The sequence below is a fragment of the Pleurodeles waltl genome, chromosome 11 (genome assembly GCF_031143425.1).
Source record: "Pleurodeles waltl isolate 20211129_DDA chromosome 11, aPleWal1.hap1.20221129, whole genome shotgun sequence".
NCBI lineage: Eukaryota > Metazoa > Chordata > Amphibia > Caudata > Salamandridae > Pleurodeles > Pleurodeles waltl.
In genome coordinates, this window is record NC_090450.1 from 1012684769 (window position 1) to 1012698108 (window position 13340).

Sequence of the window (13340 nt, forward strand, 5' to 3'; positions counted from 1 at the left end):
TCCCCTGCCGTAGTCCATTGGGTTAGTTTATAGAAGAGCAACGTGGACCTCATGATTAGGCACGGTGGGTCATTTGGTGCCCTGAAGATTGAAGGTCTAACTCTTGGCACCTCATTAGGAGAACCTATGATTTCAGAGATTTCCCTCCATATTTCACGTAGTCTGACATCTTTTATTGGGATCTGTGCTCTCTCAAGCCCTTTCTTTGAAGCTCACACATCTAAGCAAATATTCCTAAAGGGATAATATTCCATACACTATATGACAAAAGCAACAGATGGGTGGAATGAAGAAATCTTGATTCATCATCTCTTCTGGTGGAACATACTGGAATGATAGAAGCATGACCAACTCAATCGATCAATCAGTCAATCTGTAGAGTGCCTCTTGTCACCTACGAGGGCACCCAGTGATATACAGGGGCGCGTACCACACCCTGAACAAGAAAGCAAGTGATCTCCAAATTCCAGTATAGTGCAAGAAGGCCATAGAGGGGAGAAATTGACGAGCAAGAAATTTATTCACAGCATTCAGAGAAGCAAAAGGAAATCAGTCTTTTTCTAGTCCCCTGCCCTCCCCGGGCTGCCGCTGCCCTTTACTTGTTACAGATAGTCTCTTAAACTTTTATGTGCCAGTTAATCACAAACAGCATTTATATGTACACGTCGTCCGTAAATCGTATCCAGGATTCGCTTTTTTGGAGAGTTGGTTAAATGGAAAGTAAAACAAACACAGAATACTGAAGAAGCATACAACAGAGCACCTTGTCAGGCCATGTAATGCATTTAATTACAGTTTGAATATTATGTATAAATAAATATTACATTCTCTCAGTCTACAATGCATTCTAGACATATCTTGTTATAATGCTGGTCTACTCTATGCAGTAACTCCAAGGGCAATCTCTATGAACCCGCTACCTTAGACATTTGAGAAAAGATTCAGTACATGGCATGAGACGGGTCTAGCAGCGTGACTGCCCCCTAAAGACATTTTGCGCCAATGCTACTTACAGATAAAGCCTTTAAACGAGAATTTGATATAGAATTGATTAACAATTAACACTGGAACCGGACTCCTTTGACACATAGGATTAGATGAAGAAAGTTAATTTCTGTTACCATTTGAGAGAGTGATTCTCATTTGAGATTGATTACAAATTCACCTGAATGGGTCTCTCGGCGTCCGTTTGGGGATTTCTGTAATCTTTAAAACCAAAGGATCCATTCTAGGGTGATTTAATGAAGGCAATACCTGAAGACATTACCTGCCCCTTGGGTCTGGGAGGAAGCTGAAAATACCAACTCATTTCACATGGTCCCTGGTACGCCACAAAAAGTTCTCCTAAGTTTTTAACAAATACTGCATTCGGTTGTCTTGTACCCGATTTAGAGATGACAAGTACTGAAAAACCGTGCAGAAATCCAGTGGGAAGAGCTTATTGGTGGTACAGTCTTCCCATTTTAGAAGTATGTGTGGACATGTATTTTATACCTTTACACTACTCTAATGGTTTACATTTTGAATATAGTTTATGTAACCTGTGCAGGACATCTTTCTGCCCTGGGAGATACGTCTTAAAATGCATTTTTGAGGTCTTACTCTTGGATCCAGACAAATTCTTAAATGATCTTGGCTGATATACTTGTATGTCCAGAGAGCTCCCTGAGGCCCCAGGCTCAATGCTTATTCCTCCTCCAGGGGTCTATTTAGAAAATCAATTGACATCTGGCGCACCAGTCAAGGGAGATTTTGCTTACATCAGAGAAGACGTTGATGGGGAAATCGAAGACTCCATTCCCTGTCACTCACTCACATTGTCTGTCGATATTATTTGACCAGTTTAGAAACTAACCTTTATTGTCCATCCGCCCTCCCCAAAAATAATTTTGCTCCTATTTAGTACTTATGTGCATGTCTTTTGTTGTAGCGTTACTCATTCCTTTATTTTTTCTCTAGTCCGATATGTTGTTCTGCCACAACATATGAACACTGTGTTCAATACTTTATAGATACCCTTTGTGGAAGTGATCAATTCCAGCTAATTATACATATCCATTCCAAGCGGACAGATCCCCTTCTAGGCTTCACTTGGGTTGTGCTCTTAAGAGAGGTCCTCGGACAGCCGTTCCATGTACGTGGACTGGCCAGTAACTAGGAAGTATTTGGGTGCAAAATGAGTGCTGAAGTTGCAGAGCTGTGACCTCATTGCATCTTGGTTGTGAACTGTTGGTTGAGGGTTACAGTGAGATCATTTTTAACCACCAACCAGAAAGTATTTACCTTCTAAGGATAGGATGTTGATTGGCTCTTCTATGACTGAATGGATCAGTCTCAAAGGACATTGTAAATTACTGACAATGGTTCAGCCTATGAAAATCTTGAAATGCTGGATTGTAGTAGGGAATATCTAATCCGGAGTATTGACGGGACAGATCATTACAACAATATTGAGGGGCAAAATGTCGTCTGGTAAGCGCACAGAAGGTGGTAAGGATTTACAATTTTTAACTCCACATCTGCGACCTTCTCAACATATATCTAACCAAGGTACCTATAAGTGGAGCGAGGTGTGGAAAATTTCTAGAAACTTGTTTTTCAATGTTTTGTCCCTGAGTGTTGTTGCAACAATATTCTGTGCCATCGATATTCGGGAATCGATAGTCCCACCCTACACAGGAAAGCCGTGGGAGACTCCAAGCCGTATCTTGCAGTTTAGTTGCGTGTTGGGAAGTCTTCAGTTGTCCTGGTAGCCAGACCTCCCCAGATAAGGCTCCCACACTTACAAATATGCTATGATTTAGGACACATTCCTCTAAAGGAACACATAGACTAGAAAGATCTAAGAATGTGAATGCATGGGAAGGGGGAGGAAGCATATTGCATTTATTTACAAGATGTATTTTACAATCTGTTGCAATGACTGGCACTCCGGATCTTAGGTGAGTATGCACATCCACTGCCGAAGGCCTTGGGGTGCCCCAAGATGTGTTGAGGGCCAGATGCGCAGGGACGAGAGGTACACTGTGCGGTCCAGTAGAGGAAAGGGGCTTTGGTTGTGCAAAACAAGTCAAGTGAGCATTAAGGACCCACCTACCTACCACATGTGCACCGAAACACATCAGGCAAAGATGACCCTCCAAGTTCTACCCTTGGCACGACAAAACATATACTTTTGGTTTACCCAAAACTGAATAAAAACTGAAAAGTATTTTTTTTTTCAAAAACAAATTTTAAGAAAAAATACAATCAAATTCCAACAGTCAATAGAGTTTTAACAGATAATCACCATCCATCAGAGGACGCCTGCAAAAAGCAAGGAACAGATGTCTGGGTAGAACCTTAAAATGTCCTATAAAAGGCCCCTCTCTAAATGTTATTAAAAATATAACATGATATTGTTTTTTTTCCTCTTTTTTTCTTTTCTACAAATGATATTTTTGGTACTTGTATTTATGCATTTTCACTTCTATGTTGCTGGGCCTGCCGCGCCCAGGCACTGATCCCCCTACCACTCCTATACATTCATTTTTCCAAATATTTTACCTGCAGAGTTTGGCAAATGTTTTTTTTTCCATGACTACCTGAAGCTGGTGGGTGGGATCTGTTCTACCCCACTTTGCTGAGTGCATCTGAAGGCCCCAAAGTGTGGCCAGCCATGAAACCCCCTACAAACTGTCCTTGTACATTGCCAAGCAGTTCCTGAGTTCTTTGGAGTCCCCCAGGCCCATGTCTTGACATACCCACTTAATGTCCTCTTCGTTGCCGGTGAGAAGTGAGTTGACCGTTGGGCAACTGTCATCTGCTGGAATGGTGGTAAAAGTAGTGAATTTCACCCGCTTCCTTTTTGAGGTGGGGGAATGCAGTGGATCAATTTTCTGTTCTTTGCTGTGCTTGCCCCCCGAGTCTGCCGACCTGTGTATCTGGCTCTGAACGTTTTTTTGGGCGCTGCCATTTAGCAGGCGGTTGCTCTCCTCAAAGCCCACCCCTCGGTCTATGATGGTGGTGCGCTCGTCCTGCAGAGGGGAGACGTCGGGCGTGTTCTCCAACATCTCCGCCTCATTGCCAAGCCACACCCAGTCGTGAGAGTGCGTCATGCTGGCTTGGCCTTCCACCGGGATGTTCTTGTGTCTGTATCTCAGTGCAAAGGTGGCACAGTTTATTAAGAAGACGAGTATGGCCAGACAGAAGACACCCAGCAGAGCATACATCCCAATTTCAAGGTCGCTCAGGCCCCGCGGCGCCTGCACAAGGTCATTCTCCTCTAGGCCTCCATGAATTTTAGGAAGATCTACTTGGGCAGGAAAATTTGTGAAGTCTATTGGAATATTTTGTAGCTGGCCATCATCGGAGAGGCCACCTCCATCCTCTCGACCACTGAGTATCGTCCTGGCAGTACTGCCCGCTCTCCTGGCGGTACTTTCTTCATGCTCAGCTGAAGAGCTTCCGAGGTATCTTCCATCCAGGCCATTCCGTTCCTGGTCTGATGCCTTCTGCCTTCGATCGCTTGCCTGATTTTCAACCATGCCCCCATCATAATTACCCCCTTGCCTTGAGTGGCCATCACTCTGCCCAAACTTGACCTTGACGTTGCCATTGCCAACGGCCAGGACGCTCTTTCTCTTCGACTTCTGGCAGCTCTCGGAAATCATCAGGTCTACGCTGACCAGTGTCCCCTGTCCTTCTCCTTCGGCCATCACTACCGGCCACCTCAGCAGCGGACTCTGGTGCGCTGAGACGACTGAGTCATCCAGTGAGACAGCGGAGAGAGTGAAGTCCTTGGGGTCATAGATGTCCAGAGGCGTCACTGATCCATCGCTGAACTGAATCCAGGTGCTGACAATGGCTTCCTGCAAAAGAGAAAGGAACATCTGAGAAGGTACTCACGCTAAGTACGTCAGTTCTACTAAAGAAATTCATTTTTCAATATGAAGACTTTTTTTTATACATAACACAAGATGCACTGCTGAGAAATCTAGTTTGAGAAGAGTACCGTGCCACAGATGCAGCAGAGGTGAAGGGACGTGTTGTGGTTTCCCTTCGCCATGGAATAGGTCGTCGTACCTACACATATTGCAAGTATGTATAGAGCTAAGATTAAAAAATGATCATTAGTAACTATGGAAACAAAGATATTCTGAGACAAGAGAAGTGAAAATGATTGAACGTGGAGGAAAGATTGAGGCAGGAAGGGCCTGGCTGTCGATTCTTAAAGCAGGTTGGAGACGTAGGTGTTTCTGACAAGGAAGGTGAAAACACTGCTCTGAAATAACACATTTCCCTCCGCAGATACAACCACTGGGGGACTAATGTGCCCTCTGATCCCCTAAACCATGGACTGTGCCGCTGTCTCCCCCTAAACCATGGAATGTGCCTCTGTCTCCCCTAAACCATGGAATGTGCCGCTGTCTCCCCCTAAACCCTGGACTGTGCCTCTGTCTTCCCATAAACCATGGAATGTGCCTCTGTCTCCCCCTAAACCATGGAATGTGCCTCTGTCTCGCCTAAACCATGGACTGTGCCTCTGTCTCCCCCTAAACCATGGACTGTGCCTCTGTCTCGCCTAAACCATGGACTGTGCCTCTGTCTTCCCATAAGCCATGGAATGTGCCTCTGTCTCCCCCTAAACTATGGACTGTGCCTCTGTCTCGCCTAAACCATGGACTGTGCCTCTGTCTTCCCATAAGCCATGGAATGTGCCTCTGTCTCCCCCTAAGCCATGGACTGTGCCTCTGTCTCGCCTAAACCATGGACTGTGCCTCCGTCTCCCACTAAACCATGGACTGTGCCTCCGTCTCCCCCTAAACCATGGACTGTGCCTCCGTCTCCCCCTAAACCATGGACTGTGCCTCTGTCTCGCCTAAACCATGGAATGTGCCGCTGTCTCCCTCTAAACCATGGACTGTGCCTCTGTCTCCCCTAAACCATGGACTGTGCCTCCGTCTCCCCCTAAGCCATGGAATGTGCCTCTGTCTCCCCTAAGCCATGGACTGTGCCTCTGTCTCCCCCTAAACCATGGACTGTGCCTCTGTCTCCCCTAAGCCATGGACTGTGCCTCTGTCTCCCCTAAGCCATGGACTGTGCCTCTGTTTCCCCTAAGCCATGGACTGTGCCTCTGTCTCCCCCTAAACCATGGACTGTGCCGCTGTCTCCCCCTGAGCCATGGAATGTGCCTCTGTCTCCCCTAAGCCATGGACTGTGCCTCCGTCTCCCCCTAAACCATGGACTGTGCCTCCGTCTCCCCCTAAGCCATGGACTGTGCCTCCGTCTCCCCCTAAGCCATGGACTGTGCCTCCGTCTCCCCTAAGCCATGGACTGTGCCTCCGTCTCCCCCTAAACCATGGACTGTGCCTCCGTCTCCCCCTAAGCCATGGACTGTGCCTCCGTCTCCCCCTAAGCCATGGAATGTGCCTCTGTCTCCCCCTAAACCATGGACTGTGCCTCTGTCTCGCCTAAACCATGGAATGTGCCGCTGTCTCCCCCTAAGCCATGGACTGTGCCTCCGTCTCCCCCTAAGCCATGGACTGTGCCTCCGTCTCCCCCTAAACCATGGACTGTGCCTCTGTCTCACCTAAACCATGGAATGTGCCGCTGTCTCCCTCTAAACCATGGACTGTGCCTCTGTCTCCCCTAAACCATGGACTGTGCCTCCGTCTCCCCCTAAACCATGGACTGTGCCTCCGTCTCCCCCTAAGCCATGGACTGTGCCTCCGTCTCCCCCTAAGCCATGGAATGTGCCTCTGTCTCCCCCTAAACCATGGACTGTGCCTCTGTCTCGCCTAAACCATGGAATGTGCCGCTGTCTCCCCCTAAGCCATGGACTGTGCCTCCGTCTCCCCCTAAGCCATGGACTGTGCCTCCGTCTCCCCCTAAACCATGGACTGTGCCTCTGTCTCACCTAAACCATGGAATGTGCCGCTGTCTCCCTCTAAACCATGGACTGTGCCTCTGTCTCCCCTAAACCATGGACTGTGCCTCCGTCTCCCCCTAAGCCATGGAATGTGCCTCTGTCTCCCCTAAGCCATGGACTGTGCCTCTGTCTCCCCCTAAGCCATGGACTGTGCCTCTGTCTCCCCTAAGCCATGGACTGTGCCTCTGTCTCCCCTAAGCCATGGACTGTGCCTCTGTTTCCCCTAAGCCATGGACTGTGCCTCTGTCTCCCCCTAAACCATGGACTGTGCCGCTGTCTCCCCCTAAACCATGGACTGTGCCGCTGTCTCCCCTAAGCCATGGAATGTGCCTCTGTCTCCCCCTAAACCATTGACTGTGCCTCCGTCTCCCCCTAAGCCATGGACTGTGCCTCCGTCTCCCCCTAAGCCATGGACTGTGCCTCCGTCTCCCCTAAGCCATGGACTGTGCCTCCGTCTCCCCTAAGCCATGGACTGTGCCTCCGTCTCCCCCTAAACCATGGACTGTGCCTCCGTCTCCCCCTAAGCCATGGACTGTGCCTCCGTCTCCCCCTAAGCCATGGAATGTGCCTCTGTCTCCCCCTAAACCATGGACTGTGCCTCTGTCTCGCCTAAACCATGGAATGTGCCGCTGTCTCCCCCTAAGCCATGGACTGTGCCTCCGTCTCCCCCTAAGCCATGGACTGTGCCTCCGTCTCCCCCTAAGCCATGGACTGTGCCTCCGTCTCCCCCTAAGCCATGGACTGTGCCTCCGTCTCCCCCTAAACCATGGACTGTGCCTCCGTCTCCCCCTAAGCCATGGACTGTGCCTCCGTCTCCCCCTAAACCATGGAATGTGCCTCCGTCTCCCCCTAAACCATGGACTGTGCCTCCGTCTCCCCCTAAACCATGGACTGTGCCTCTGTCTCCCCTAAGCCATGGACTGTGCCTCTGTCTCCCCCTAAACCATGGAATGTGCCGCTGTCTCCCCCTAAGCCATGGACTGTGCCTCCGTCTCCCCCTAAGCCATGGACTGTGCCTCCGTCTCCCCCTAAACCATGGACTGTGCCTCTGTCTCACCTAAACCATGGACTGTGCCTCTGTCTCCCCTAAGCCATGGACTGTGCCTCTGTCTCCCCTAAGCCATGGAATGTGCCTCTGTCTCCCCCTAAACCATGGACTGTGCCTCTGTCTCCCCTAAGCCATGGACTGTGCCTCTGTCTCCCCTAAGCCATGGACTGTGCCTCTGTCTCCCCCTAAGCCATGGACTGTGCCTCTGTCTCCCCCTAAGCCATGGACTGTGCCTCTGTCTCCCCCTAAGCCATCTTTCATTGCTCACTCCTCTGTGCAGCCACGTGCCCCTCGGCCTGCACAGGAGTCAGGGATGTGTGATGCATCCAGGAGAGCTGTGCTGGAGAGAGGGCCTCCAGGCCAGCCCAAGGGAGCAGCCGAGAGGGAGGGAAGAGAACGGAGAGATGGTAAATCAGCAGGGAGTGCACCACACTCCAGCATCACAGGGTGTGTTCTGAGTCAGTACTTCCGCCCCTCGGGGAAGAGGCGCACATCCCTCCTGAATGACTACCAGAGTTAGGCAAGGAATGTTTCGTGTACTTTCACAGAAGGAATCTTCTGGGGATACTGGTGAAAACTGCTGTAGAGGGGAAGACACCCACAAAACAGGAAATGTGTATTTCCAAGGTGTATAAGCACTCTTGTACTCATAAAGATCTGCTTTTCAGCCAATAAGTGCACTCCCCTGTCAAGGAACACTTACTAACTGGACACAAGACAGCAAAATATAACAATATGTCGACCTAGAAATATTAAACAGATTCAGGGAGTTAGATATGTGTGGGTAGTTCCAGTGAGTTAGTACTGCCTGGACAGTTTCACTGGGATAGGATACGTATTGACTTCAGTGACCTAAGAATATTAACAGATCCAGGGAGTTACAGATGTATGGGCAGTTTTGGTGAGTTAGGATGTGCGTGGACTTTCAGTGACCTAAGAATAATAAACAGGTTTAGAGAGTTAGAGATGTGTCGGCAGTTTTAGTGAGTTAGTACTACCTGGTCAGTTTCAGTGAGATAGGATGTGTGTGGACTTTCAGTGACCTAAGAATATTAAACAGGTTCAGGGAGTTAGAGATGGGTGGGCAGTTTCAGTGAGTTAGTACTAACTGGACAGTTTCAGTGAGATAGGATGTGTGTGGACTTTCAGTGACCTAAGGATATTAAACAGGTTCAGGGAGTTAGAGATGTGTGGGCAGTTTCAGTGAGATAGCATGTGTGTGACCTTTCAGTGACCTAAGAATATTTAACATGTTTAGAGAGTTAGAGATGTGTGGGCAGGTTCAGTGAGATAGGATGTGTGTGGACTTTCAGTGACCTAAGAATAATAAACAGGTTTAGTGATGTGTGGGCAGTTTCAGTGAGATAGGATGTGTTGAGACTTTCAGTGACCTAAGGATATTGAACAGGTTCAGGGAGTTAGAGATGTGTGGGCAGTTTCAGTGAGATCGGATGTGTGTGGACTTTCAGTGACCTAAGAATATTGAACAGGTTTAGAGAGTTAGAGATGTGTCGGCAGTTTCAGTGAGTTAGTACTACCTGGACAGTTTCAGTGAGAGAGGATGTGTGTGGACTTTCAGTGACCTAAGAATATTGAACAGGTTTAGAGAGTTAGAGATGTGTCGGCAGTTTCAGTGAGTTAGTAGTACCTGGACAGTTTCAGTGAGAGAGGATGTGTTGGGACTTTCAGTGACCTAATAATATGGAACAGGTTTAGAGAGTTAGAGATGTGTGGGCAGTTTCAGTGAGAGAGGATGGGTGTGGACTTTCAGTGACCTAAGAATATTGAACAGGTTGAGAGAGATAGAGATGTTTGGGCAGGTTCAGTGAGATAGGATGTGTGTGGACTTTCAGTGACCTAAGACTATTGAACAGGTTTAGAGAGTTAGAGATGTGTGGGCAGGTTCAGTGAGATAGGATGTGTGTGGACTGTGACCTAAGAATATTAAACAGGTTCATAGAGTTAAAGATGTGTGGGCAGTTTCAGTGAGATATGATGTGTTGAGACTTTCAGTGACCTAAGGATATTGAACAGGTTCAGGGAGTTAGAGATGTGTGGGCAGTTTCAGTGAGATTGGATGTGTGTGGACTTTCAGTGACCTAAGAATATTGAACAGGTTTAGAGAGTTAGAGATGTGTCAGCAGTTTCAGTGAGATAGGATGTGTGTGGACTTTCAGTGACCTAAGAATATTGAACAGGTTTAGAGAGTTAGAGATGTGTCGGCAGTTTCAGTGAGTTAGTACTACCTGGACAGTTTCAGTGAGAGAGGATGTGTGTGGACTTTCAATGACCTAAGAATATTGAACAGGTTTAGAGAGTTAGAGATGTGTCGGCAGTGTCAGTGAGTTAGTACTACCTGGACAGTTTAAGTAAGATAGGATGTGTTGGGACTTTCAGTGACCTAATAATATGGAACAGGTTTAGAGAGTTCGAGATGTGTGGGCAGTTTCAGTGAGAGAGGATGTGTGTGGACTTTGTGACCTAAGAATATTGAACAGGTTCAGGGAGTTAGAGATGGGTGGGCAGTTTCAGTGAGATAGGATGTGTGTGGACTGTGACCTCAGAGTTACCTCCAAGTAATCCACACGTTACCTTTCGTGCACATCCTTCTATAGTCCTATTAAGGAGGGCGTTGACGTGGGTTTCTCGCACCCGAACAAGCTACGTTGGTTTTAAACCCATCTATGTTTGAAGCAGGGATTAAGGGGGCGTCAACCCCCCCGTATTAAGGCCACGGTTTCCTCTCGCCCCACACTGGTACCGCAGGACTCCTCTGCTGTGAGTAATGTAACGTGTCGGAAGCACCGCAGCCAAGAAACCGCTCGAGGAGGGACCAGAGACCTGACAGGTCCGCGCCAAATTATGGCAAACACCCGACGGGCAGAGTTTCTTTTTTAACTCGCTTAGATGCGAATTGAGTCCGGTAATTTCTGGAAAGAGCTCGTGAATTTCCCCAATGATTAGAAATTCACAAGACCTAAAAAACTGAAATGATTTAGTGGCGTGTCCTTCAAAGCGCTGTTTCTGCACATCCTATGAGTGCATCAATAAATCCCGTCCGATTCTCGACAAGAACTTCCAATTACTATGGAGAGATGAAGACGGATGGGCCTTACTGTGTTTGTGGGGGGGGGGGGGTTGTCGAGTGGAGGAGGGCGGGTTCTGGGCTCTGCTGATGTTTCTGAGGACAGGCGACACATGCATGTGCCCCTTAATTGGGCACTGGACCGCAGCAGCATGTACCCCCCTCCCCCATACAGCATCATAGCCAGCCCTTCACAACTACCTGCCTGGCAGCATAATCAGCCCTTCACAACTACCTGCACAGCAACAGCAGGGCCAGCATTTCACTACTAACTGCACAGGACCAGCATGGCCACCCTTCATTACTAACTGCACAGCAGCTGCATGGCCACCCCTTAATTACTTACTGCACAGCAGCAACATGCCTAACCCTTTATTATTAACTGCACAACAGCAACCGAGCCAGTTCTTCATAGCTAACTGCACAGCAGCAGCATAGGCAGCACCATCAATACTAACTGCACAGCAGCAGCACGGCACACTCCTTCATTATTAACTGCACAGCAGCAGCATGGCCAGTCCTTCATAACTAAGTGCACAGCAGCTGCATGTTCACCCATTTCATTGCTAACTGCACAGGAGAAGTGTGTTCACCCCCTTCATTATCAACTGCATAGCAGCACCACGGCACAGCCCAGTATAACTAAATGCACATCAGCAGCATGGCTAGCTCTTCATTACTAACAGCACAAGAGCAGCACGGCCACTACTTCACTATCAAATGCACAGCAGCAGGATGGTCACCCCACTTCATTACTAACCGCACAGCAGCTGCATGCCCATCTCTTTATTACTAGCTGCACAGCAGCAGCAGCATGACAGTCCTTCATTGCTAACTGTACAGCAGCAGCATGGCACATCCTTTCATTAGTAACTGCACAGCAGCAGCACACCCTGCCCTTTATTACTAACTGCACAGCAGCAGCATGGCACAGTTCTTCATTACTACCTGCACATCAGCTGCACACCCAGCCCTTCATTACTAACTGCACAGCAGCAGCATGGCTAGCCCTACATGACTAACTGCACAGCAGCAGCATGGTCAGCCCTTTATGGCTAACTGCACAGCAGCTGCATGCCCATCTCTTTATTACTAACTGCACAGCAGCAGCAGCATGACAGTCCTTCATTGCTAACTGTACAGCAGCAGCATGGTCAGTCCTTCATTACTAACTGCACAACAGCAGCATGGCACATCCTTTTATTAGTAACTGCACAGCAGCAGCACACCCTGCCCTTCATTGCTAACTGCACAGCTTCAGCAGCAGCATGGCAGAGTTCTTCATTACTAACTGCACAGCAGCAGCATGGCAGAGTTCTTCATTACTAACTGCACAGCAGCTGCACACCCAGCCCTTCATTACTAACTGCACAGCAGCAGCATGGCTAGCCCTCCATTACTAACTGTACAGCAGCAGCATGGCTATCCCTTCATTACTAACTGCCCACAGCAGCCTTGCCATCTATTTATTACTAACTGCACAGCAGCAGTAGCATAGCCAGTCCCTGATTACTAACTGCACAGCAGCAGCATGGCCAGCACATGTATTACTAACTGCACAGCAGCTGTAATAGCAGGCCAGATATTACAAACTGCACAGCAGCAGCATGGCCAGTCCCTTCAATACTAACTGCAAAGCATCCTCATTGCCTGCTCCTTCATTACCAACTACACAGCAGTAGCAAGAGCGGTCCTCTGATTACTAATTGCACAGCAGCATGGCCGCTGTTAACTTTGTTACATTTCATGGCCCATGAAACCATAGCTTCATCTCTGTTAAATTAGAGTTCCTATACATGCACAATAGTTCCTAGAACATCCCCTTTTCAGCCTTCTACCTGAGACCTCTGCTCCTTAATTCATCAGTGAAAGGTGCATCTTGAGTTGGAGAAGGGCTTTAGCGGATACTGGTGGCATCAGAAGAGACACATGACACCCTACTCTTTGAGAATGCCAAGCTACAGCCCCATGCCCGGAAGGTGGCACTCCATGTGACACCACAAGCCGGCCATTACCCAGCTACATCACTTATCTTCTAGGAAGGACCTCAGGCCTCATGGGTCTCCACTCCCTGCTGCTGAGGTCCCAACTCAACACTGCCACTGCCTCTCCAAAGAGCCCTTCAGACAAACATTGGTACTAAGCACCATTGCATCTTGAGTTTTGGTCTATTTCACATCGCTCCTCCAGGAGTACAGTCGCTGCACACAGGCATTACAGGCACGCGTTGGGTAGGAGGGCCATCTCCATCTTGTGTGAAGGAGGCGTCTTAAAAAACATAAAAAGAAGTCTGACAA

General features: G+C 48.4%; 1 protein-coding gene across 2 annotated transcripts in view; it reads right to left on the minus strand.

Moving 5' to 3' along the window:
• Positions 1-501: 501 nt before the first annotated feature.
• TMEM132C (transmembrane protein 132C) overlaps positions 502-13340 on the minus strand; it is a 1220720-nt gene continuing 1207881 nt past the window's right edge. For both annotated transcript variants that reach the window (XM_069215371.1, XM_069215372.1), the window contains exon 9: positions 502-4850. In XM_069215371.1, coding sequence (XP_069071472.1) covers positions 3669-4850 — 1182 coding nt within the window. In that variant the 3' untranslated portion in view covers positions 502-3668. The remainder of the gene's footprint in view (positions 4851-13340) is intronic.